At 41.9% G+C, this 26,824-nt stretch overlaps 1 protein-coding gene across 2 annotated transcripts in view; it reads left to right on the top strand.

Annotated features, from left to right (window-relative positions):
- FAXC (failed axon connections homolog, metaxin like GST domain containing) overlaps positions 1 to 24,416 on the top strand; it is a 35,110-nt gene extending 10,694 nt beyond the window's left edge. Inside the window, exons 4-8 of one of the 2 annotated variants that reach the window (XM_068937858.1) lie at positions 6,875 to 7,092; positions 14,015 to 14,131; positions 15,774 to 16,055; positions 16,134 to 16,251; positions 17,297 to 24,416. In XM_068937858.1, the coding sequence (XP_068793959.1) occupies positions 6,875 to 7,092; positions 14,015 to 14,131; positions 15,774 to 16,055; positions 16,134 to 16,251; positions 17,297 to 17,390 (829 nt within the window). In that variant the 3' untranslated portion in view covers positions 17,391 to 24,416. Of the gene's footprint in view, positions 1 to 6,874; positions 7,093 to 14,014; positions 14,132 to 15,773 lie in introns of both variants that reach the window. The other variant, XM_068937857.1, reaches the window with a different exon arrangement.
- Positions 24,417 to 26,824: the final 2,408 nt, after the last annotated feature.

Genomic DNA, 26,824 nt, shown 5'->3' with positions numbered 1-26,824 from the left:
TGAATGAGGAGTAACTCTGGGAGCTGTAATGATGTGTAGGTGAAGGAAGGAGTCAGGCCCTTTGCCCCCAACTTTGCAGAAGAGAGCAACAGTAGGCTCCGTCCTGTTGCATATGGCCTTTATAACTAGAGCAACAGCCTTCTTAATAAAGAGCTAAAAATCAAGATGACTAAATGCTTTTGTAGTTTGGCAGGGGAAAACCCCCAGCAAATCCAGAATTTGGGGTTAATCAAAAATACTATGTTTTTAGTTACTGATTTTAATTATCTGTGTGATTACAATATGTATTACTGCCTTTCCTTCAACACAGAATACTCCTGTTAATATATTTTGTTACCTATAGTGCCAGCTGGTAGGATACAGTATTAGTCGCAGTATCCTGAGAAGTACAGTATCCAACTGAAGTATATATGCGAATGAAAATCTGAATAAAACCGTTGGTATTTAATACACTTTACTCTCACCTTTTTAAAAAAAAAAAAAAGTATCTGTGTTTTTTTTTTCCCCTCTTTACATTTTCAGTCCTTGTTTAAGTGTCCTTTCAAAAGTGGATTCATGGAAGTAAAAGATGGACATGGCCTCTTGTGCCTGCAGAGGTATCCAAAGCAGGATCCAGGGCTTGTTCTCAACGGTTTGCTTTCTATCATGCATTTAAGCCCATGCTCTACTGAGTCTTAACATTTGTGTTGCACTTTTTTTTTTCTTCTAAAAAGTGTGATCTAAATTGACAGCAATTGCCTATTTTTTCCTTTATCTTCTTATTGAAGATGAACAGCAATATGTGTACATGTTTATCTTCAAGTCATCTGTACTGTTTCCTGGGAACAATTTTAGCATTTAGTAGACAGATTTAAGTCATTTGGTTTAGAAACATAATCCTTCCTTTTCAATCTTTGACCTTTATCAATTATACCCATTCTGCAGTGACATATCCTCAAAAATCTAATTACTGTTCCCAGACTTCAGTAGCCTGCAAATGTGACTTTTTTTTTTGTTCTTTTTTTCCCAATTAATGTAGCTGTCAAAGGACGATAAGGCCTCTTAATCCTCTAATGCTCCATCTCCTTGCCTTAGTATTGGTTGTTTCGTGATCTGTGGACTTGCGGCTTTAAATATAACATTTTTGATAAGAAACATACACAGGTATTGTGTGTCTTAATTATAATCACTCTTTTCTTTGTGAAGCTCTTAGCTGTCTAGCCATGCTCCCCACTGAGCCGACTCAGCACCACTGGGTGCAAAATGGGGGAGGTGGGGAGGGGTATTGCAAATTCAAGTGTTGACTCAGAGAGGTGGCGTTGAAAAGGATGGACAAAGCTAAAAGAATTAAGACGTGTCTGGTTGTGTTTCCATGTGTCCTTTTCTATTTAATCCTGGGGTAAGTTTCGCTAAGGCACATCCTTGGCTTGTATTATATCCTTGCTTTATATCCTTGCTGTGTGGCTGTACCAGAGGTTTGCTACATTGGTGTGGTTATGCTATGCCCATTCCCTACACTGGGAAAACCTGGAGGCCAGAGTGATGAGGTGTCACATGTGCACTGATGCAATTCCAGCAAAGTAGCTTTGGCCATCATGTAATTACACCAAGACGAAATCAGGCCTCATCTGTCTAAGGCTGTGTTTTTTCCTTGACAGTGCTGCATTCATGATGGTGGAGTTCCTTCACGTTGGTGATTCAGCCTTTCCCCTTTCCAGAAGAAGTTTAGGTTTGTTCATGGTGTCCACAGATCCCACAGTGAGGAACTTGTGACAGTGATAGCCTTTCTGCAAAATAAGGGTTAAAAAATCAAGGGCAGTGATATAAAATATGGTTAATACAGCTTCACTGCCAGCAGCATGCAAAGTAGCTTCACGTAAATAAATAATACTGTATTAGAGGAAGCAAAGTACATCTTGTGGTGTGCTGTCTCTGTTTGGAGCTAATCCTGGTGGGTGCTCAGCCTCTCCTGCTGAAATGTTCCGTTTCAGCTGAGCTAAGTGCTTAACTTCAGCAGCAGCTCCAATTGCTTGGTACCTCTTAAAGGTAGAAATTGCTGCTCTGGCTGGAGTTGAGAGCAAGGTAGGGCTGTGGTGAATCTCAGCCTGTGAGCCCTTAGGGGTTAGGCTGCAATGTCTGGCAGGGGTCAGGGAAGAAGAGAGTGAGTGACCAGGCGTTAGAGCGCATCCCTGGGATGCGCGAGTGATTTGGAGCAAACACTGGAATTCCTGTCCCTGGGGAACGCCGAAAGTATTTGGTCTTTTCTATGCTCAGGTGAGGCAGAAGAAAAAGCCTGCTAACCTGAATAGGTATTAGGCCAAGTAAACAGGGAAGAGATGGGGCAGACCGCTTTTGCTGCCCAGGTAGTGGCTTCTCACCTAAGGTCTTGGATCTGGATTCAGAGCTCATATGAGTTGCAGAAGCCTTAACCTAGGTCATTTCCATCTCGTTATCTGCAGTATTCAGTGGGCTGGGTACCACACAGCCCCCTTCAGGATGCTCGAGTATCAAGTTTTCGGTGTATCCACAGCACGTTAGTGGGATCAGACTTTCTGTGTAAGAAAGGCCAGAAGATGTCTAATTTCTGAGTCCTCCTGACGTTTGCGTGCTGGGCTAGTTAGCACTGCGAACGCTAAAAACCAGGTGAACTTCTGGAAATTCTAGTGCTTGGAGGGCTGGCTGTTACTGGCAAACGCTTTCCAATACTTGAATCTTAGGAGTGAGATCTCGGAGTGACTAACACTCATGTGCCTATTGAGAACCTAAAGTTTTGAATATGCAGCTTAACCAGTCTAACCCATTAGGTTGGTTTAGTTGTACTGTCAAATGCAACCTTAGTGATTTTTACATATATTTGTGTAATTCATTGCTTGTTTTGCCTTTCAAGAGGACCATGTAAACATGGTCCTCCTGCCTTGTTGTCTAAGCTGGGTATGTGCAGTGTGTGAACAGAAAAGCATGATATGATAAGTGAATCTGACTTTGGGTATTCAAACTTGCCATATATTGAACAGATGTATTTAAACATCATTTATATTAAGTCAGTTATTACAGTGCTGTCTCTCCTGTCATTGGCAATGATGAGGGTTGAATACTGCTGCCATCTTAAAAGCCATTTACTCTAAGGAGTGGCACGGCAGACAGGGTTTCTGCAGCCGCTTGTGGAATGACTTTGTTAGAAATTCCGCTCCACATTCTTCGACCTTTCACAGGATTTAGATGGGAAAAATAACCTCCAGTTCACATCAATCTGAACAGCTTTCCCTTGCCTTGTTTTTTTTTTTTTTTTTTTTTTCCCCCCCAACTTCAGTTTAGGGATGATCAGGCAAGCCACTGTTGATGAGTCACTTTTTCCATCTCTTCTCCTGATTTACATAACGAGGCTAAAGCTGCTGTTATATCTATACTTCAGATTTGCTTCTCCCCTATAGCATTATTTTTAATGTGTTACTGTGGTATTTATACTGTAAGATTTGTACAGATATTCCGGCGCAAATGCAAATGCTAATATGTTTCCCAAAATGCTCAGTTCAGGCAAATATTTAAAATAATTATGTGATCATATAACTACTAACTATACTGTAAACTATGTAATTAGGCTGAATTAGGTTACATAGACTACCTGATTTCTGATATTTCCTAACTTTTTGGTAACTTTGATAATATTCTATTTAGGGAATGTGGGTGGAGGGATGATGGGTGGGATTAAATACAGAGGAACATTTTTTTGGTGAGAGGCACAGATTAATCAACCTTTGAATCTAATTATTTTGAGAAAGTACCTGGTAAAGCTAGTTTTAAAAGTGGTTTTAACTTTATCTTTAAATCTGACCCTATGTTTTTCTTTGCTTTTGTGTGCTCAGGACCATAGATTTTTAGGAATGAACTCAGTGGTTGTTTGGTTAGCTGCATTCTTCACCCATGTGAAATTTGAGATTTGGGACCTGTGACAACTTTGCTTATTGAAAGTGACAAGCACACATCTAAGGCTATGTTTGACAGTTTAGTCTAGACAAGATTACCTAAATCCAGTGGCATTCTGCTTTCACTGCATTGCTATCCAGATTGTCAGATGCTTCGTCTGGTCTCTGCCTCTTCCACATCCAAACACTTTCTGCCCCAGAGCTAGCAAGGGGGAGTGCTAGGGAAATGTGTGTGGTTTTTTTTTTTTTTTTTTTTTCTTTCCTTTCAGCACAGACTAATTGGCTTTGTGGGAAACCTTGTTCATCCTGTCGCATGAAATTAAAGCTGTCCTAGACATGGTTAATTGTTCTTGGTGCAGTGCCAGCTCACTGGTGAGATCCAGGCCGAACAATAGTCGTGGCAGCTCTAAAGGGCTGAATTAGTTGTCTATGACTGTAGTGATTTTTCTAAAATACTAGAACAGGGTCTTCTCCCTTCTTTTTTGTTTTGTTTTGTCTTGTTTTTCTTTTTGTCCCTCCCTGTGGCTAGCCCTGTTGTCTTAAAGCAACTAAATTGTGCTGCAGAATTCCCAAGTGAAGCTGATTTCGTACGTACTGGGAAAAGAGTGTTTTTGTAGTGAGACACACAGCAGTGCTTTTGGAGAACAGATTTGCTATAGCTTATTAAAGTAATATAAATAATAGCAGACAGATCTAGATAATAGTTGTAATTATTTCCTGACATTAGCGTCAAGACTAGATTCTTTCTTCCTGTTCAAAGTTGTATCTGTCCAGGGCATTTTGTCCTTTTGCAGGCCTAGACTTCTGAAATGTTCTGCATTATCAAACACCCATATGCTTTTGGCACAGTTTTCTTTCCGTCTTCCTTAGTTTCTGTGTCACCTTTTATATCTGTTCCTGGAACACAGCAATCTTGCACTACATCCTTTAGCTAAAGTTAGTGTTTCCAGTCTTTCAGTACCTGTTTACTCCTATGCCTGCAGGCTCTGCGTTCCTCCTTTTATGTTGGTGCCCCTTTCTAAATTTGGCGTTGTCTGAAACTCCACTTTGCTGATACTGGCCTAGTAACTTACGCAGATTTGTCCATTTTGAAAAATAAGAAGGCTAATGTAAAACATTTCCATTCAAAGAGTTGTATCAAAGCGTATGAAACATCAGGGAAATGCTTTTGTCATATTCATATGATACAAGAGGTTGTCCGGAATTTTGTTGAGGATAAAAGCCATCAGAAACCCAGGCACATTTTTGTTCTTTATTGTTCATGCACATGCCTCAGCATTACTGACTTAGAGAAATCAATTTGAGTAGAAGACATTGTGCTACAGTAGACAATTTTTAATAGAATTGAAAATGTCTTTTATGCTCTGTGTTGATAGAATTGTAAATTTGAGCTGTAAGTGGATTTTTTTTTTTCCAACTGTTATGGCCAATATTCTTCTGTTACCTCATGTAAATAGTAATTCAAGTAAAGAATCTGTAAAAACAGCTTCTTAAAAGATTAGAACTTTTTCATGGTGTTAAAGTAGTTGTTCTGTGATGGGAGTGCCGAATTCAGCTTCTGTTCATAGTATACAGGTTCTGTTCATGGTAAAACATGCATCTAAAAAATATACAGGTGTTTCCCAGATGATTTTGCTTTGTTTTTCCTTTTTTGAGTTAGCTGATCAGTATAGACACTAAGGAGATAACATGCAATTAGAAATATGTACGGAGATAAAATCAAAATCATATTAAAAACTGGAAAAACTGAGTTCTGATTGTATTATCTTGTAAACTGAAGCGTTTAATGTAAAGATATTACATGAGTGAACTTGCAACTTTTGATATTTCAACTTTTCTATGTAATGTCACTTTATTTTGTCTCTGTGAGCCTGTTTTCATACTGTCTCAAATGTGCAAGTCCACTTTCAGATTTTTCAGTTTGGAAATTGCTGAAAATATCATGAAATAATTGCTATAAACTCCCAATATTTATGAGACCCTGTTGGCTTCATATGTTTGTCTCATCTACTTTGAGATTTAATGGTCTCTTAGCCCTTTTTCCAATTTCCTGTGAAATTAGTGACGGAAGTTTTGTGGTGTCTTTTATTTCATCATAATGCCTCTTATCAGAAGGTATTACGTATTAGAAAAGTTAATGGTTCTTTTTGCGTAAGTTTCTTAACTAGTAACAGCAACAAACCCATTTTTTTCTTTCCGGGCTAGAGCAGTAAAGAATAAAAATTCATGCAAGGAAACAAAAATTTTATCTGGCAAAGTAAATTTTGATAAAGAGTTCTTTCAAAGTAATATATTTGCCATTCAGTAAAGCTAAAATACAACAGAGTCCTTTAGAAATGTATTCCACATAAGATCAATATCTTTATCAGGAGGTGAAAGCATTCAGGAGATAACTAATTTAACAACCACCTCTTCAACTGTATGTGTGGGTTTTTTTGATAAAGATTGTATCCTTGTTAGTTTTTGAGGAGAGCAGAGTCCTTTTGAACTGTTAAAAGGATATTTATTTTGGGGGAAAGTTGCTACATGGCTAAGTTTCAGTAGTACAGAAACCCAGAGGAGTAGGTCGGCAGGAAAGGGTCCCCACTTGCCCAGGTCTGTGCCGTCTGACTGTCTTCAGCTAATAAATCCTTTTGGCACAGCATTTTGCTATGGTAATTTAGCAAAAGTTTGCAGCCCTGTTTATAGTTCAATGTGAACCTCCTTTTTCCTTAAGGGACTCATGACTTCTTGAGAGACTAAACACTAGGCAGTCTGAATAAGTGTTGGAAAACCGGTTGCGGTATCTAGAGTTCTCATTGACAGTGTGAGTGCCATCAAGGTCTACTTTTTACTGGAAACTAGCTCTCTGTCAGAGCAATGAGCACTAAGTATTAAGAAAGTTCTCTGTCTAACCCTTGTGCGAACTGTTGAAGGTGGTGATGGGCTGTCTGGGTATTGCACTGTTATAACTTATTTTCATATCCTTCCAGGACTTTAGCGTATTGCCAATGGGTGCAAAATCTCCATGAGACACGAAAGATGATTTCGGTGTATGGCCCCTTTAGTGACTTACTGAAGTGGATTCTCTGTCATCTGACAAAAGGGATTGTGAAACGGGAAATGTATGGCCATGGCATTGGCCGCTTCTCTGAGGAAGAGATATACACATTGATGGAGAAAGACATGCGGTCCCTAGCAGGCCTTCTGGGTAATGTACAATGAATTACATGTATTCTGTTTCTTCGCGGTCCATTGTCTGCATGATTAGATTGACTGCATATGGTTCCTGTCAGCCTGCGCGAAAACTCGCATTTTGTTGCCACGTGCACAAATAATCTAGATTTTGTGAATAGGTGGAATACACCCTAGTGCTGTAATTCTGTGCTGCTTTCATTCTTGCAGGGACAGTGTTTCTTTCCTTTCTGTTTGCCTGTTATTAAATTGCTTTCCTAGAGAGGCAAAGGTGCCATCTGATTTTTTTGCTAAGCGCTCGATGTTTCTATGTAGAGGAACAAAATGTGACCTGTGAGTTTGGAATGGCATTTTGCTATGTGAATTTAGGAAAATGCAGTATTAGTTCTGAAAATGAAACCTCTTATTTATACTCTGGGGATCTCGTTTTTCTTAATGGGCCTCATGACTATTTTATGGATCATTATGAGGCTGTCATTTGAAAATCCTTTGCATATGTTATTTTTATGAGCTGGAGCGTGTTGTATTTGGTTGGTGTTACAGCATTATTCAAAGCTGCTGGTAAGAGATGGGTCTGTATTACCAGAATGGACGGTTTTAGGCTTGTTGGTTATTTTAGGTGGATCCTTTAGAGTTAGTCTTAAGGTTGACCTCATTCAGCTAGAATCATATGAAACTCTTTTCTGTTGTGTAGCTGCGACTGAAATGTGTACCAGAGCTGTTTATGTTGTGCTTCTCACCTCGCAGCCTGCTAACCCCTAACCACATAATGCTTCTGTGTAAAATCAGTTTTTCAAGGAAGTAGTTTGGGGAAGGTGATCCCTTCCTTTGAGATTGTCTCTCCCTATATGCAAAGAGATTAGAAAATACTGAATAACCTTAAACCAGACACCAAGAGAGATGGTAGTTGTATAGTTGCTTTGTTCGCAGTTTTGATTCTTCTAAAGGGGTGGCTGAGCAGATGGCAGGAAGGATGCCTCATGGCCCTGTCCTGGTTCCTGCAGTGTTCCTGTGCTACAGAGGGAGGAGATTGCATATGCTCTAAACAGACAAGCACAGGGTGGATGGGGAAAGCAAGGGTGAGGAGAGCTCAGCAGAAAGCAGAAACTGAGTGCGTGCTGAGAAAGGTCAGGAGGAGACACTACCAGACTTCAGTGATGTTTTGGAAGAGAAGATATCTACAAAGCCCTAGAGAGGGCTGTGCAGAGTTTTCTGAAACTTGGGAAACAGCAGAGTTGCTGGATCAAGAGCAAGGTGAAGAATAAACATGGTGCATGAATGCAGTGGGCAAAGGGAAATTTGCTGGCAATCCCTTTGTGTCAATTCTCTCTCATGCTCCGTTTTGTCTACTAACCAAAAATGTTATTTACGCTGGTGCCTCTTTGAATAAAAACTATTTTGGGGCTTAAGGGCCTCTCCTCCTTCCTGGAGGAGGAAGGGAGGGAGCAGCTCACCTTGGAAGAAAAGCAGGCACCTGCTGCAAAGTTCTGGCCTACTCAAGGTTCCCTCTGCTGTGGGACTGCAGTTGTCGCACGTTCGAGGCTGGCAGCATGTGGATAAACCCCAGAAACATTGCAGAGAGGAATGGGGTTGTGAGGGAGCTGGAGTAGGTTCAACTTACGACTTGGAAGTTCAGCAGAGCCCACTGGTTCTGGCTGGGCAGTCTTGACAGGCTGAGCTAAGGGATTTTCAGCAGCAGTGGATGTGTCTACACTTAAGTCATCCCCATCTGCCAAGGGATCCCTATCTGTGTATCTATAACATACGTAGTCTCCAAGAGAAAACTGAAGCATACTCCTGAACACTCTTAAAGGGCTTTTGATTTTTTTTTTTGTTTTTGTTTAGAGTAGTCAGTGTAGTCCAGTGCATCTCCCACACCCAAATTCATCAGCCTTTTGTGTGCTGCAGAAATGACATGCTAAGGTAAGACAGACAATTTCAGTAGCTTAGTCTGATCATTCTCAGTCTTCTGATCTTTCCCTGGGTCCACGCATGTGTGGTAGAGTTAAGGAGTAGAGCTCTATTCAGAGTTAGCTTAGCCCACACTGTGTAGCAGATGGTCTGCAGAAGTCATGCGGGTAAGACAAATTGAACTGAACCCTTTTCTATTTGTAACCATTACTGAGTTTGCATTTCTATAATTGCTTTTCAGTCTGCCCCCAGATTTGTCTGCATCCTTCTGTCTCTTGAGTCTACACTGACGCTCAGTCTGAGGTTGAAAGGGATCATTAAATCATCTAGACAGATCTCTGAATCAGACTGTTCAGTTTCTGTCCGGAGGCCAGTGTCTTGTTTCTGGCTAAAGCGTGCCTTTCCAAAAGGCATCCCGTTTTGATTTCAAGATTTCAAGAGGTGGAGGTGCCACCACTTTCATTAGTAATCGGTGACAGCTGCTAATTACATTGAAATCTGTTCAAAATCTGTTTTAAATAGGAATTTGTCCGTGGGCTCTCCTCCTAGTTCTTCCTTCCCCTCCCTGGGTGGCCTCTGTCGTCTCCTGAAGATAAATGCTATAATCAAATTACCTCTCAGTCTTGTTTTTGGTGGGAAAAGTAGGTGGAAATCTTCAAGTATCTCTGTAATGTATTTTCTTTATCTGTTGAGCACAGCAGGGGGAGAAAGAACTGTTTCTGTCTGTCTCCCGTTCACTGGATATGCCCTCCATTCCCTGCTCCTAGATAGGTATCTTGTGCGTTTTTTTTAATCTTCCTGTCTGAAATGGATGTCAGATTAGTCAGCATACAGTTATATGAATCATTGTATTTGCTCTTTTGATTTTTGGTGCGTTTTTCAAATCTGTAACTGCCTTAATTTTTTTCCACTAACATCAGTATGTTAAAGTCTTCTCCAGCCAGCTCTTCATGGTTGTGTCTAGATAACTGTGGCTTCCACGTTAATATCCTGGGGTGGAGGCTGGAAGTTGGATGAGTGACTTACAGCCTCATTGGAGCCTCTCCTGTTTCACTGGGGTTAAGAAGTGGCAATGAGTCAGCTTAGCGCCGGCAGAAAAATCTTTGCAAGATTCCTTCCCTGGTGTACGTGCCCATGTGTTTTCCCAGAAGAGAAAGCAGTTGGGATTTTGACTGTTAATTAGGGGGCAATATTAAGAGCTTCAAATGGATGTCTATAGCGCAGAGGAGCTGCATATATCAAACTGCAGCTGTCAGTCATCAGGCATATCAGATTAATTTAATGCTCCCTATTTTTTAACAGGAAAAATACACGTGGGTATGCAAATAACTTTTTTGAATTCCAAGAGCTGCTTCCAGAGAGTGATAACCTGGCAGCTGCCTGCTCTTGTGACATTCATTTTGACATTCCCAGACACTTTTTTTTTTTTTCCTTTCCGTTTCTGAGAACCATCCTTGTCCCTGTTTCCTTAATAAAGTCCTCCACATCTCTTATAAAAATGAGAATTAGAACTAATCCTTCTGTGATGGACCACCCTACCCCACTGGTATCGTCTTGCACTCTATCCTACAGCCTCTAACTTGCAAATATATTTTCCTTGTATTGTTTGAAAATGATATTCACCTCATACCTGATAGTTGTATAGCATCACGGCAGGGTTCTGAATCTGAGTTTTGATGTGCGTTGTCAGAAGGCACATAGGAGAAGGTAAAACCAGAGTGAAGAATACACCTCCCATCCCAGAGGGCTTTATTATGCCCGGCTCAATGCGTTTCAGATCCTTAGACGATATCTAGGTCAGTGAAGTTAAAACGCAAGACCTGAGATAAACGCGGGCGCTGGGGACTGCAATGCAGACGGAAGTGGAGTTTCTTTCGGCGTTGCTATCCTCGCCCCGAGCTGACTCCCGAGGCGGGCCCGGCTGCCGTGCTGCGGCTCGCCGGCTGTGGGTTGGCGAGGAGGGGGGCGCTCGGCTGCAGGAGCAGGGTCCGGCCCGGCTCTGTGCGCCGGTCTGATGCTGCACCCGAGCTGGTGAGTCCGCTGCAGCGCTGGCTGGGCTTGTTGGCTTGAACTAGCGCCCTCTGACCTGCGTGTGGCCACACGCAGCGTTCATTGGATTTCTTCACAACATGTTTCCTAGCCTTCCCCGTAAAGAGAGTGCAGCTAGGGATCTGTGCATAGCCTCTAAATAAGGCTGGACAGGAATTACTCTCTGGCCTGAAACTGAGTGGCCCAGCTTGGCTTGCGTCCAGCAGCCTTAAACTCCTTCTCTCTCCTCCCAAATCCAACAACAAAAAACAGGAGCTCTTCCCAAACTGGTTATTGGGAACAGCTCCTGACGTGTTATCTTCAGTCTGTGCCTAGACACCATCTGAATCTGCACCCGGTGCATGTTAGCAATAAACAGTCTGAGCGACTGGGCTAGTGCTTGAATTCTGCGCCCTTGTCCTGTTTTATTTACTAGCATAGAAGTAGCTGGTGTTTGCTGTCTCAGAGCTCAGCTGGACCCGAAAATAGCTTAGCTCCATGGTCCCGGTCTGTGATCTGGACAAATGTGCCTGTGAACAAGTTGGTGGTAGACTGTGAGGAGAAAAGCCAGCTCAAATGCATCTCCAGCTTCACGTGTAAGAAGATGAAGTTTGCGTTGCATCCATCTGTGCGCTTGGTGGTAGAGCCTGTCTGACTTCACAACTTACCAGGAGCTGGCAATCGTATCTGAGTTCCCAGCCTCCAGTGATCTCAGCTCCGCATTGACCTGCGAGATAGCTGTGTGCAAGGGAAGGCGGGGAGTGCAGCAGTGAAGTGCTGAGCCCTAAATATCTCTTGGGGTGCTGAATGCTGAAATTTAGGCACCGGCTACACTCATGGAATCCCTGTGTACCTAGAGTTTCTGCTGTGGGTACAGATTAACCTCTGTAGTACAGAGGGATAACAGACTTGGTTGTACTGTACTTTGGAATTTGCCGCATTTTAATGCTGGACATTTTTTCTAAACCCATTTAATAACCTTAACATTTAATAATTCACCTGAATTGCAGGCGGTTTATATTGGACAGGGGAAGAATGTCCTAGAGAGCTGGAATAACTGGATTTGGAGAATTCAATTACATGCCACATTTCAGAGTGTATAGCACTTTGGGCCAAGGGAGGAACAATTCAGTCCTCTAACCTGACCTCTGGAAAAAATACAGCATATTTCATTTCTATGTCCTGTGTGGGTCTTTGCTCCAGGTCTATTGCCTGCGCTTAGGAAGTAAACTTATACTGAATGTTTCTTTGGTAAAATGGTGTCTTTGAGATGTAATTTTCTTGCATGTCTTATTTAGTTATCCATTTATTTGTAGTGCGGTAGCCCCTTGGGACCTTTCACGGTGGTCAGCTCCCCAGAGAGCTGGGCAGCATAGCGATGCAGAACAGGCAGATGTCTCTCCTGATGTGCTTGTAGCCTGTGGACCAAGACATTCCCGTGTGGCTCTTCTCACTTGCCTACCTGCATACCTGATGAAATGCTGTTATTTGGTTCCTGCTAGTTAGAAATCAGTGCTTGGAGGCTGGGGTGCTGCACTGGTGGTAGGTGAAATGAGCTGGCAGTCTCCTTTTTGTGCTTGCTGAGGGACTCTTTACGTAAGGTAAAATGCCATGAAGTTGCCCCTGCGTTGGAGACCTGTGGTGAGTGGCAGAAGGCTAGAGTGAAGCTGTCTGCAGCAGGTGTGTAACTTGGGTGTTGCACCCACCTCTCTCTGGTCTGCATGTAGGAGGAGGTCTGTGGGACTGCCAGTGAGTGGGGCAGCCTAAATTACCATTTCTCTCATGTGCTGCTGACAGAGGCACGTCTTTGAGCTGTCTGAATCATGGCCCTTACCGGGGGATTTATCTTGCCTAGCTTTAGCTGCTCACATTTTAGATACCTTTGTCTGGATTTCCGTGACAGGTCACAGGGAGATGAACACCACCAGGGCATGGGTTACTCCACCATTTCATCAAAGAGGTAGTAACTTGACTGATGATAGAGGGAAGCCCAGCAAATATGCTTAAACGAGACACCTGTCTTCTAGATGGTTAAAACTGTGGGATGAATCACATTGTTCGAGGCTAGGAGGAACTAAGAGTAAAATACCTGTTCTCTATTTTTGTAGTTAAGACAGTGGGATGTTTTCAGATAATGTGGGGAAAGTCTGCTTTGCTGTTGTCTGTGGGGCACTTATCTCCTAAGTCTCTCCAGGACTCATTTTGGTGCCTCTCACAAATGCATTGTTCCTGCATTAGGGCTGAAAGTGGAAACAGTTTGTGGGGAGGGAAAGGGAAGAGTCGTTGCCACAATAGTCAGAGCAACGTATGATGTGAGAAGGTCCTTGGCAAACTTCCTCAAAGCTCCAGGCTGCTCATTCCTGCCTAGGCCAATGTATCTAGAAGCAGGACATAGGTCTCTTTTCGCATTCACTACTAGTGTGACTGATAACATCAGTTTTGATCTGAAAAAGCACTGGAAGAGGAAAGCTTTGGGTTGGCTTTCAGCGCAGCCAGAGTGATGGCCTGAAACTGGATCAGCAAGCATGAGAGATACGGGGTGACCAACTTTTTTCGGCAATGCATTTAACATGGGAGTGATTTTGAGTCTACCTCTGATGAGAAAATCATGCTTTCAAGCACCTACTGATTGCAGAGAAGATTTAAAACACAGAACTACTGCAGTGTGTGTCCTTTGCCTATTGTGAGGAATAGAGGAGATTATTTGGTCAGTGGCTCTGTAACTGGCCTAGTTATAGAAGTGATGGACACAGGGAAACTGCGGTAATAGATTTCACCTCAAGGAACAGCTTCTGAACTGTATTCTTGAAGCAAATTTTGAACCATATTCTATTTGAACCATATTGAGTCCCTGTCTTTGAACCCTTGTTATCTTAAAGAGCATAAAGATCCTCACGAAATCACTTCAGTAAAAAGATGTGTTCAAGATGTAGAAAATTCCAGTTTTGTACTGGGGAGAATGGCAGCCATTCCACAAATGTTTGCTATTGTATTTATAGGTGACAAGAAGTACATTATGGGACCGAAGCTTTCCACTGTGGATGCCACTGTCTTTGGACATCTGGCACAGGCAATGTGGACACTGCCAGGGACTAGACCAGAGAGACTAATCAAAGGTAAGAAAGTTTAAATGATCTCTGAAAATCTCTTGGTGGCATTGCTGTGTTTAAACTTGGAGCACCTTGTAAGGACATTTGAAGATTGCAGGAGCACTTGAACTACCTCATGGGCTGTTCTTGCCTTCGATTTAGTGTTTATACCGTATGTTGTTTTCTCATCAAATTCTTGTTTGTTTTCTCCTTAATGTTCTACGTGGTATAATTGTTTCTATTCCTGTACTTGATCATTTCCCTGTTTAACATAGCAAAGACTGAATGCCTTTAAGGAATGAATGTTGGTGAGGTATTAGAAGATGGAAGCACTGCCATGAGCCAGATTCTGCTGAGTACTTTCCTTGAGCTGTAGGTTCTGCTGTCCCATTGGAATTAGAGCCTTTGTTGTTATTAAAAATAAAGGACAAGGAAAGAATGGCTGACTTTGGAGTCACTGTGTTTTTGCATAAATTGGAACCAGCATGCTTCCTTTTTTTTTTTTTTTTCTTTTCTTTTTCTTTTCCTTTCTTGTGGAGTGATAAAAGCGTGAGAAAGCCCGGTGGAACCATCTTGGCATCCCTTTTCAGAATAAAATTGCACAGTATGGGAAGTGAGAGGAGCTAAGGAGGAGGAGAAGGACGTGAAATAGTTACAAAAGGAATGAATCTAATCTGTAGATCTACTCTGTGCAACAGATTGTTACTAAAGGAGCAGTTTGGAGGCATAGACTTGCTCACTGTTAAAACACTGCATGAGTAAAAAATACTTGAGATTGTTTAATGGGGACGTGATTATTGTCTATACAATCCTTTTTCATTCTGACCTCTGAGGGAATCGGAGGTAAAATTCTCAGGGGTCTATGGATTTCAAGAAAGAATACTATGTTTATTGACCAAGATGAATAGATGATAATGGATGCAAATACCCAGGCAGTTTGTTTGACTCTGCCCATACAGCGGCTCATGCTGTGGCATATTAAGAGTGCTGGTTTCACACACACGTGCTGTGACTATTCTGTTCTTCTTTGAAGTTTTTACAACTTCTTCTCACTGAGCACACTTTCGCTTGCATAAGTGAATGTGTAAATGTAAAGCATAGTATACTCAGATGGGCTAGAAATATTAAAAGGTGAACCAGTGACCACATAAAAACCTTTACAAGTGCCAAATTTATCTTGTGGGCAATGCTGCCATCTGGTGGTGGCAAAATCAAAACGTTATTCAAAATCACTGTATTTTAGTAAACGAATGAATTGCATATATAGCATAAAATCCTGTGTTTGGAAATCAAGGTCCTGCAAAATGAGCAATAATTTTTATTTTGAACAACTTGTAATACTAGAATTTTGTTCTTTTTGAAGTATTTCTGTGAAGGTTGAATTTGGAATAGTTATTTTGCTACATGCATATTTGTGTTCATTTCTGTGTAACCCTTCTTATTGTATGTAAGTTAATAATATGTATTTTAAGTTGCATTAAAGTTCTAAGCAGCGCCAGTAAGAGAACGGACTGGATCTTGGCCTTTTGAAGCAAAATTTCTGATGCCTCTTAGGAAGGAACCTGCATGATTTATTTCCAAACGTTTTGGATGTGTTTCGACATCCGAAAGTGAACTGAAGTATTATGGACTAGATGTATTTACTGGAGTCTGTTGCGTTGTGTTGCAGGTGAACTGATTAACCTTGCTATGTATTGTGAACGAATAAGGAGGAAATTTTGGCCAGAATGGCACCATGATGATGATAACACTCTATATGAATCCGAGGAAAGCAGTGAAGCAAGCAAGACTCACTCCCCCTTGCAGGACTTCAGCTTTTATTCAAGGACAGAAACATTTGATGAGGAAGGGACAGAGAACAGCATTTCTCATACCCCTGACACAGATTACACTGGACACTCCCTCTTTGATTCGGATGTGGACATGGATGACTGCCGAGATCAGGAACAATGCAAGTGATGTGTACAAGCATCTCCCCTTTGCAGACATGCTGTTTCTAGGAATCAGTCTGATTTATTTTTTCTTCCAGGTTCTGAAGAGGTTTGTACCATTTTGGAAGAGATCATTGTGCTCGATGTGGCTATCATATGCTACCTGGACTGTTTCAGCCTTATTTCTTTTTGTGTAACTGTTCAGAGGGAACCAAGGTAAACAGTTATTTGAAACACACGTGGGCAAACTGGAGGTCCAGAGGGCAACGGGACTTCTCAATCTGTTTTGCTCCCATTGCAAAACAGATCCCAGAATCAGGTGGGAGAATCCTCCAAGAAGTGGAGTATTTTTAAAAGCTGGTTTATGTTGAGATCTTATCTCCACAGAAATGGGCTGAGGACAAAAAGGGAAAATGGGCTATTGACACGCCCTTCTCCCCTGGAAGGAAATAATGATGCAATATTGATTTGGGCAAAGTTTTGGGAAGAATTTTATTTGGTGGCCTCCTGTACTCTGGGTGCATATCCTATTACAGAATGTATGCAGGAAAGAACTGCTCCCACTTCTTTTAGAGACAGTTGAGAAAGGCAGGAGGAAAGCATTGCTACAGAAGAGAGCTTTTTAATGTTTCTTGTTCTTTGCAGAAGTTTGAAATCTCCATTCTAGGATGTTTTTATTCAGGAGTAAAATGTGTTTTTAATGTATAGTCTCCCAAACACTCATTTGGAAAGTGTGTTGGCTAAAGCCTGCCTGAGACGTCTAAATTTCTTCTATGTTTTTGAATAATTATTACGTTTTTACTTCCTGCCACTGTCTATTGTCTGCTATGGCCAGACACTACTAAAGAATTGGGGTTTATTACTAAAAGTCTGGCGCATCTCAGGAGCGGGTGCTTTATGCTCTTCACATAAAGTTTGTGAAACCATTTTGGATGCTTCTAGGTGTGGGATGCTGCGTAAATGCAAGATGTTGGCCCAGGCAATCAGGTGTTTTAGAGCTGGCTAGGAAGGCGCTTCAGTGAATGTCCTTCATTGTACTGGCTTTATAATACACAATAATTCTTAGAAGCAGCGCTTGGGAGCAAGCTGTGGTAGGCAGCCGTGTCAATGGCATGGTCTGTGAGGGTTCCCAAGTGCTGAAGTGGTAATCAGAATTGAGCGTAAGGCATCTTTATTAGCATGTATGTGAATCTGGAAAACTAAATCAAGAATGATTGCACAGGTGCTAATGTGCCTCATGTTCATGTCTCCCTAAATGCAGGTTAGAAGCCAGAATAAATCTACTGGATTTACTCACCTACGTGAAGTTAAGCACGTACACCAGTGTTGCTTGGCCTGGACTAGTTGATTTTTGAGCAGAAAGAAAGCGTTTGGAAAATAAAGATAGTTTTGGTCTTGTGAACATACGACTGAGATCAGATATTTTGCCTGCAAACTTTGACAGTGGCCCTTTTAAAAATATTTTAACTGTAGCTTTCTTGGTAATTTACATCAATCAGGATCCCTCAGTAAAATTTTTATAGTATGTTGGTTGTGTCACAGGGTCTGGGAAGAGACATGGCAGACAAGTGCCTTGGAATGTAAATTGTTGGTTGTCCTGATAGCCTGGAGTTTGAAATACGCAGAAGAATTTCAGCGCTTTCAGGGAAAACCCCTTTTTCTAGGGATCTTTTCACAGTTGGTGGAGTATCTCCTAGACAGGAAAATGCTTGCTCTGGGGGAAACACAGAACTGGCTGACTCTGAAAGCAGAAGGGGATAATTCTGCAGTGAATGCCCATGCCTGTTCCGTGCACGGGGGCTGCTACAATGAGAGCACGCAATTGGTGCGGTCTGAGGTGTGTGTGTTTGCCTCTGTTTCCTAAATTCCCCGCCCAGTTCCTTGGAACTTGGCTCTAATCAGTGATCTCTGTTGTCGTGGATGAGTATCACTTGCAAAAAGAATCAAAAATGAAAGAGGAAGATATCATCCAATTACTTAGGACTCTTTCCAGCAAACTAAGCACGGGAGTAGGGCACAAAAAGTTATGTCTTGGGCTTGAAAGCGCAGAGGTGATGGTCTGGAATGCCTATGAAACATCACAGACATCAGGACAGATGTTAGCTACAAAAATTTGGGTCCTGATATTCTGAATATCAGGGATCTACATCAGGAAAATCTTATTTAAAAATGTACATGTGTTTGTTTATCCATTAAAGTGAGCTTTTAAAGCTCTATATTTGAAGGCTGAGCTTTCACCACCTTCTCAGCATTGGGAGAGTTTTGCTTCCAGGCTTGGAGGTCCCTGCTGACAGCAGATATGTGCCAGCAGTAAGTCTCAATTACTAAAAGATCAGCTTGAGTTCAGAGGGCAATCCTTTCTTTATAAGTTTGCTAGGCTGGCCCATCGGTCTCTGGCAGCAATGTTTGTGTAATCTCAAAATACAAGGTAACCGGAAGTCAGTGACATAATTTTACCCTTTTGCGTATATTTGTCTAGATTTTGACTCCATATGGCTGCACGCAGCAGCAGGCATAGAAGTAGCGCAAATCCAGTGTTATGGCACTATCTTATTCCCCAATATCTGAAATGCTTTTCAGTGGGTAGCCCGAAACTTTGTTCCCAGAATTACCTGTATGATAGATTCAGTGCTCTTATGCAGTACTGAACCTAGAGGAGTGAGAATCTGAGTCAAGAATATTCCTCTTGATATCTTCCCAAAGTTGAGGAGGGTGAAAAAATCAAAAGCGTTCTGTAGTCTTTTATTCCAAGTGACTGGACTACTAAAAAGGTTTTTCCTTCCCTCATGGTTATATCTTCGTGATTTTTTTTCTTTAATGTAATAGGAGAAAGATGGAAGAAGCAAAATCATTTGAAATCTTTGTCACATCTTGTGAGGGATGTTTACTGAAATTGCATTTCAGATAGTAAAAACTGAGAAAGCTGTAGGCTTGTGGTAGGTCTCATTAGAGCACGTTCACAGAGCCTGGGCAAGTCAGTTCTTCAGCACAGGCAGAAAACTTGATGTTTCTGGCGTTGTTTGAATCCAGTGCAAATGGCTACATTATGGGGGTGTTCAGAAAAAGCTCAGACTTGGATCCAGGAGTGTCAGACTTGCTCCACGTGCTCAGGCCATCTATGGCGCATGCGTTTTTATGCCTGGTGCTCCAGGCACAGGGCGTTCAGAGTTTGCAGAAATCAGTGTTTCCGAGGAAAGCAAATAATATGAGAAGAGAGGATCCATTTATTCAACTCGTCTACACACAAGTAAGCCTTCATTTTGCATGTGTAGCCACAGGGGTCAGGAGCTTTTAAAGCTGCTTGGAACAATGTGAATATGGGCTTTCTCTGGATTGAGGCTGATATAATTTAGGGCAGAGTTTTGAGTCAGGGGGTTTGCTGTTTCAGTAGATTCCAGTGTAACCATTAAGTCTGAATGAAGAATAATTACTACTTTGAGAATTTCAGAGCTGAGACAAGATCCAGAAAAAGGATTTGGGTGTCCCAGTGAAGACTTATCTAGTTGCCATCTACTCTTGAGTTCTGGGTTCTGCTCCAAGGGCGTTTTATACAATGACTGTTTTTGTGTAGAAGGCATAAAGGATTTCAGGAGCAGGAACCGCAACCTGAATGACCACAACAAGCTTGAGCTCCTAGCTAGCTCCTGACAACCAGGAACTCCCCTTTGAACGCAGGGAATCCTCAGGTCAGTTGGCTGTTTTCCCAACCAGGAACGGGGGAAAAAAGTAACTCCTTGTCTGAAGGAGCTAATAATATGTCTTTTGAGGTAACCACCTGGGAAGTATCTTCTGAAATTACCCTGGACAGAAGAGGAAATTGAACTTTGTTGTTAACTCCAGGTGAGTACCTGAACCCAGAGACTGAAATACCACAGAGGAGTGATATAGAGGGGTTGGGGGAAGGAAGAAAGGTTAGGTGAGGTGGACCCCATCCTGGCCTCTGCTAAGCAGTAGGAGATTTGGCTGGGCTCAGATCATATTGCTACGTTCCTCCATGGTAACGTACCACTTCAGTTTGGCATTTCGTCATGTCAAAGTTTGCAGTGGGGTCACAGTTACATTTGCATGTAGAGTTTTTGCTTTTGCCTCATTTTTGAATAATCAGCATGCCTCAGTGGAGGCTTAACTTGACTCTGACAAGTGCAATAACACATTTTGTTGTAGAAAGTGAAACAAAATAAAATGAAGGATCCAAAAGGATAACAAAAGCAGAAGCAGCTTTTTATTGTCAACCGAGATTTCTCAATTTATTAATCAGTTAGGTGAATGTATTTTACAGCATGTCACATGCCTTCCACTTCTTAGGAATTACCCAAGTTATTTTAGAGAAGAAGCTAATAACATTCTCCTCGTGGCAGTTATTCTAGGAAAAAGTCTACATTTTTGTGTTTGGCTATGTTTCAAACTAGGTATGAAATTACAAAGCAGTCTCTCTTTTCTGAAAACATGTATAGTGTACTGTCAAGGTTTAGTAGGAAATCTTTGGGTTCACTTATCCTGTCCAAACCAAACATTGACTGTTAGACGTGCTTAAAAGGATTTAATCCAAGCTTTTTTCTTTTGAAAAATGTTTGTGGCAAAATGTTTTCGAAAAACCTTAAAAAAAAAAGGCTTACTTAAACAACAGTAAAAGAAGTGGTAGACCGTTTTGGCTCACGTGGAGAAAGTGAGAGAAGACAAGAGTTTTCTCCAACAAAAATAAAACTTTTTTTTTTGGAAACTTCCCAAAATTTTACTAGGAGAGCAACATTTTCTTAGTCCTTCACTGCTTCCCTTTGATCATCTCGATTGTTATCTTAGTGCTGAGGGACTATATAGAACGGAAAATTGTCAGAGAACATCCTTTTTTCCTCCCTCACTGTCCCTTGATCTGATGCTCTATTCTTCAAAATTGCAAATAAGTCCATTTTAAGGATCTTTGCGATTCTGGCCAGAACGTTGACTGAGGGCCTGGGAAATAGGGTGCCTGTAGTGGTGAAATCCAGGACAGCCCCACACTGCAGAATGCGTGGCTGGTAAGTTTTAATGGCTTTTTCAAACTGGAGCTGGAGGGCAAAGGAGTCCATGACATTAGGTCTAAGAAGACATTGATTGCAAAAGATTTCTCTCTGGTTGAGCATCCCACAGCTGCTCTGGAAATGGCCAGACTCTCATTACAGAGTGACATTAGAAAGGGTTCAAAAGGCCTGTGTCCTGAGAGTTGAATGTCTTTGAGATATTTGAGAGCTGCAGCTCCTTTTCTTCCAGTGCTTGAGTGTGCTGCCTGCACAGCAGTTGCGGTCTTTTCTGGTGGCTCGTACTGTGAGGCTTCACCTTTGGTATTGAAAGGGAGCCTCCCAGCCTGTCATGCCCAACACTGTGTGCAGGGAGGGTGATAACGATCTCGGCCTGATCTGAGCTTGGTTGTGGTCACAGCTGAATCTCCTGGTCTGGTTTTGGGGAGAACCCTGTAGGCAGTCCCCACGGAAGGAAAGCTAGCTCAGCACACCTCCTTCGCTCTGTCCACCCCTTCCCAAAATGTTGCAAGAAGCGCTTTATACCCTTTGGATGGGCACAGGAGGAAGCAGCATGTGTGCGTGAGAGAGACTTACTATGGGATGCAGTCATGTCGTTGACTGACGGATCCGCAGTAAAGGACACAGTCTGAATCTGTGATTTCAGGCTAGTGTTTTGCAAGTATAATTCCACCAACCTTATTGGAACCATGCTTTATTCACATGCTGGAGTCTCTCTCTTCATTACTGCTAACAGCTAATGCAGTTTCTCCCTGTTACTTCATTTTAAATACCATCAAAGGCTAAGAAATAAATTTATTTCTATAATGCTATTTTAAGAGGATAGATAATTAGTCTTTTCTTCATTTGGCAAATGGGAATTTAAAGAAAGCCCTGCATTTTCAATAAAGTTAAATTTAAAACAGTCGGCTTTGTTTCTTAATGTGAATTGCAGTGTCTGATTGTGTAACACTTTGGCATGTCAAAATGGATTTGTTTATCAGTATCAGCATCACTGGCTGTGTCAGCAGAGCTCACTGTTACCAAGTATAGTCAGTGGGGAAAACACGGACGCTGGGACGTATAGGTCTTACAGAAACTCTACAGATGTGGTGCTTGATTTAAAAACCAAACCGAACCTGATGTTTCAGATCTGGAGGACTGTTCCCTTCCAATTATAACACTGCAAGTCACACATTTTGAACTTTAAAACCGTGGCAATGTCTCTCCAGATCTATATTCTCTTTGAAAAAATACTGCCTGAAATATTTCTGCAGCAGCAGTTCAGGCACAAATTTCCTTTTGTCAATGATGTCTGCTCAAGTAATCATGACAGTTTCATACTGTTTTCATTGAAAGGGTTGTATCTGTCAAATACTAAGCCTTACAAAGTATTGCCTGCTGGAAAAGTGTGTTATGTGCAGATTTATGCAGGGCTGCTCACCAAGTGAAATTTGAAGGAGAGGAATTCAAGTGGATATTGACCTTAGATGTTTGAATAATAATTTGAATTTGTCCTCGGACAAGTAGCTATTTAGCATAACCTCCCCACCTCACCCCCAAATACTGCAAAACTATGAGTTAGGCATAGGATCAAACTAAACGCTCGTTAAACACAGAATTACGTTGGACAGCCTGCTAACTGGGATATGGAAGTTAATAGACGTAGTATAGGTGTTAGTCTTGCCACTACATATCAGCGACTGCGATGTGGAGGAATATCCAAGTAATATCGTCTAATCTTCCATGGACAACGATGATTAAAGATACCTTTGAATGACCACAGTGGTTTTCAGTGGCTTGTTAGTGCTACTAGTATTCACGTATGCTGTGCTTTGCTTCAGGTATTCATTAGTGCTAAATGGACAGAGAAGGGACTCCTTTTAGTAGCTCCTTGTCGGCTGAGGCAGTCAACGTGCTGTCACCCTGTCCTTGCCCTACAGAATCGTGTGCTTACGATGAAGGGAAAGGAAAATGAAAGGATCCTTCTGGAGTCAACCTTTTTATAGAGGGTTGCAGTGAATTCAGCCTCAAGCTTATTGATGAACCTGCTCTGGTGAGGTACCGTTGGCCTTCGTGTTTGGTTGGTGGCCTTTCGGAGGGAAGGTGCTCTCCAACCCTCAGTGCCTCGTGCGTAGGTCTGTGTGAAGGTGGGAGGAGGGATTTAATTTTCAGGCCACTGACCCTACCTAGTCTTTACAGCTTTGCATTGGTGGAGAGAACTGGCAACAGCAATCAGCTCTGTCTCAGCAGTTTTGAGCAGTCCTCTCCCTGATGGTCATCATGGAGGGCTTCTCTTTCATCCTTTTTCTGTACTTGGTAACGTGGAGTACCTGTCAGCAGAGGTTTTTACAGTTTCCTGATGAGTGTGCAAAATGAATGGGGTATCTGTGTACAGCACAGGAGTGTTAACTGATGAAAAATGTTCATTGTGTCACTACAGTGCTAAACTCGTAGTACCGCATCTTGTTTGCCCTACTCACAAATTTTTAAGGCCAGAGGAGAACATTACAGGCATTTAGTTTGACTTGTGCATAAGAACGATTGTAGGATTTCATCTAATGATTTCCATATTCAATTCAGCAACCTAAAGCTGAATTGGAGCATATACTTTCAAAAGGCATTCAATTTTTACAGAACGAATAAATTCTACCCCCTTTGAAGTCACTGACAAAAGTGCCATAAGCTTCAGTAGAGCCAACGTTTCCTACTGAGGTTACAAGTGACAGAATTTACCACATCTCTTAGTCCTGTGTCTAATTATGCTCACCTAAGAACTTGCATTATTGGGGCTATTTCCTAGAGTAAGACAAGCAAGATATGACCCTTGTTTTTTTAAACTCTCTAAAAGACAGTGCTTTTTAAGCTTCACTTGTTGTGACGGTATTCTCACTGGGCGCTGTGTTTGCGTGTATTCTTCCCTCACTTTTTAATTTATTCTTATAACTAATCTTTCCTAGAATGTACAGGTTTTTATTTTTCAGGATACTTGAAAAATGCAGGTCCCCAGGTTTTTACCGCTGGGATGTGTAATCCAGCAGGAATAAAGTCTGTGTGTGTGGGTAAGGGGGAAGGGATACATCCAGCTGTATACAGTGTACAAGGTTTTACTAGTAAAATGAAACAACACGTTGCTCCATGAAGACTTCAATGCTGTAGCTGCATTATGTTGTTTGTCTATGAAATTACATGAGACATGTTAATTTAGCACTGTTATTACTACTAGTTTATAAAGCCATATTTAAACTTGTACACTTAATTGTAACATAACTTGAAATTGTGCACTGTGTTGATTTGTGTATATATATATATATGAAAATCTGTATATTTCGTCTTTATGCTGTATATGTCACTGGTGTGTAAATGATAAGTACTGGATCTAAAATAGTTTCCTGGTCCGTGTCCTTATTCTGAATGTATTTCTGCTTTCTGCAGAACTGTAAACTTAACTGTGCTCTCTTAGGTGTGAGAGAGGGGAATATCTGAAATTTTAAGAGCAAGTGAGTTGAGCCCACATCTGCCAGGCAAATACCTTTAGTCAGCAGCGTATTTTGGATCATGTCACTCTATCACTCTTCACCTCTCCCACTGACACTGTGCTGTTGCGGGAAGGATTTCAAACGCAAGCACAGGAGGAAGCACAATACTTAACCTTAGGCATGAGGAGGTCCCCCTGCTCCTATCCCTCTTTTATTCCATGGCTAATGTAAACAGCATGAAATAAATAATCCTGAGGACAGGATTCTGTCAGAGGAGTATGTATGTATTTTAAGATATTTGCCCAAAGCACTGGGCTGGCTAGTTTCATTGTATGATAATGTTTTGGACATTTTTCAGTGACTGTAAATCCTTAGGCAGGCTTAGCATGCTACCCAGAATGATGTGCAGGTACTGCATGGCCCAAGATGTAGCCTTGGTGGGAGCAATACAGGGCAACGGCATGCTGGCAGGTGATGAAGGCACAAGATGGTATATAGGTGCATTCAGACTGTGTAGAGGTTGACGTCACATCATGCTTCATAACCGGTGACACTGGTGTTGCAGGCATATATGTGTACATTACGGAAACCTGCTGGCTGGGTGATTGCTACCACCCGTGCTTAAATGGAGAGCAGACTTTTCTGCGTTGTCCTTGGGCAAGCGCCGCTCACAGGCAGTGTGGAGACCGTGGGGTGGTCTTGCACCAGGGATGCTTGTCACAGTGGTTACTGTCGCTGGTATCATGGGAAACCAGCCCAGCCGGAGAAGCAGCCAGGAGCAGGTCAAGTTTCCCTGGCAGTGAGGATCGGGGAGCATGTGTGCCTACGTGAAAGCACTATGTGAGAGATGCAAGAAAGGAAGAGTGGGATTTGTAGGCTATTCACCCGACTGTGCTTTGAGAGCAGCGGAGGAAACGGTAAGTGCACTTTGCCTGCTAGACTGTTAAAAAATTTGCAAGTCAGGCCAAAACTTACAGTGCCATCATGGATGTATTTTCAGTTCCTTTGATTGCCTTACAGTTTTATGGCCTGTAAAGTTAAGGTCCATAAACTCTTTTTTTCCTACGTGAAGATTAGAAACTTCAACTGATGTAATAAACAGTGAGGCCAGAAACATATGCCTAGGTTGAAATACAGGACTTTAATCATTACATATTGCCAATTCAGAAAACGCTGGCAGCTAATGGGAACTGAGAGCCCTTTCAGTGCAGTTGGTTCTCTCTCCTTTCCGATGGACTTTTACTGTGTATGTGAAGTACCTGCAAACTCTATTTATGGTGGAGTTCCCAAAACTTTAAATTATGACATCTGCGTAGTATTTAGGTAATTACAAAGAGCTTTACTCTTGCAAACAGTTAGCTAAGAGATAGAAACAAGATTGTGGTAGAGCAGCTTTGTGAGTTGCCATGCATCAGCCGTTTCACAGTAACTAGCCTACTGCAAGCACAAACTAAAGGTGTTAGCTTAAACCTCAGTAAAAGAGATTTGAGCTAATGTGTTTTCCCTTATGTTAGTTCTGGGCCACGAGTACACATGGAGTTCTTTACTGCAGTCTTGCTGACAGAAATCTGTTAAATCGTAGTAATTAGTGGTACACCTGATCCTTACTTCAGAGAGCACTTCTGAAGAGGTTACGGTATGTGTGTTTTAGATGTGAGGAAAGAGGGTTTGAAAGTTCCCCAGGATAGCACCTGTAAGGGGAACTCAGCAATTAACTGCTCAAACAGCCTTTTAGCTATCACCAAGGTTCTGCGTGGGGAATAGTCCTCCTTTTCAAGCTAGATTATTAATTAATAGCAGCTGATTAGAAGCCTCTATGCCAACTCTATCCCTCCTTCCGATATTTGTTGAGAGGATGGGGTTCATCTGCCCAAGCGTAGGTGTCTAGTGCTGCTTGAGTTGCCCTAGGGGACCTGATACATCTGTCAGAGCTGGCTGGCAGCATCCCTGGGAGACCTGAGACCTGGAGCAGCAGCTAGATGCCACACAGGATATTACAGGGCATCTAAAATGATGCCTAAACACCTATGTTTAGGCAACTGAACCCCACCCTGGATAACCACTTTAAAGAGAAAATAGCAAAACAGGAGACATCGTTACCACTAATATTACCAATGTTCATATCATGGTAGGGTGCAGATAATCCAGTCAGCCCATGTCCTTGCATGCAGCCTACTCCACGAACTCAGGGAGAGGACTGTGTGCCAGAAGGTTTATAATCCAAAAAAAGAGTGATACTGCAAAAGTGAGAAGGACAAAGTCAGACAGTTATTGTTTCAGTATTTGACTCTGAATTTGGTCCCGAACATTTTAAGG

This window comes from Struthio camelus, chromosome 3 (assembly GCF_040807025.1).
Source record: "Struthio camelus isolate bStrCam1 chromosome 3, bStrCam1.hap1, whole genome shotgun sequence".
Lineage (NCBI taxonomy): Eukaryota > Metazoa > Chordata > Aves > Struthioniformes > Struthionidae > Struthio > Struthio camelus.
The sequence above is the reverse complement of the archived record's forward strand: the minus strand, read 5'-3'. Positions and strand labels throughout refer to the sequence as shown.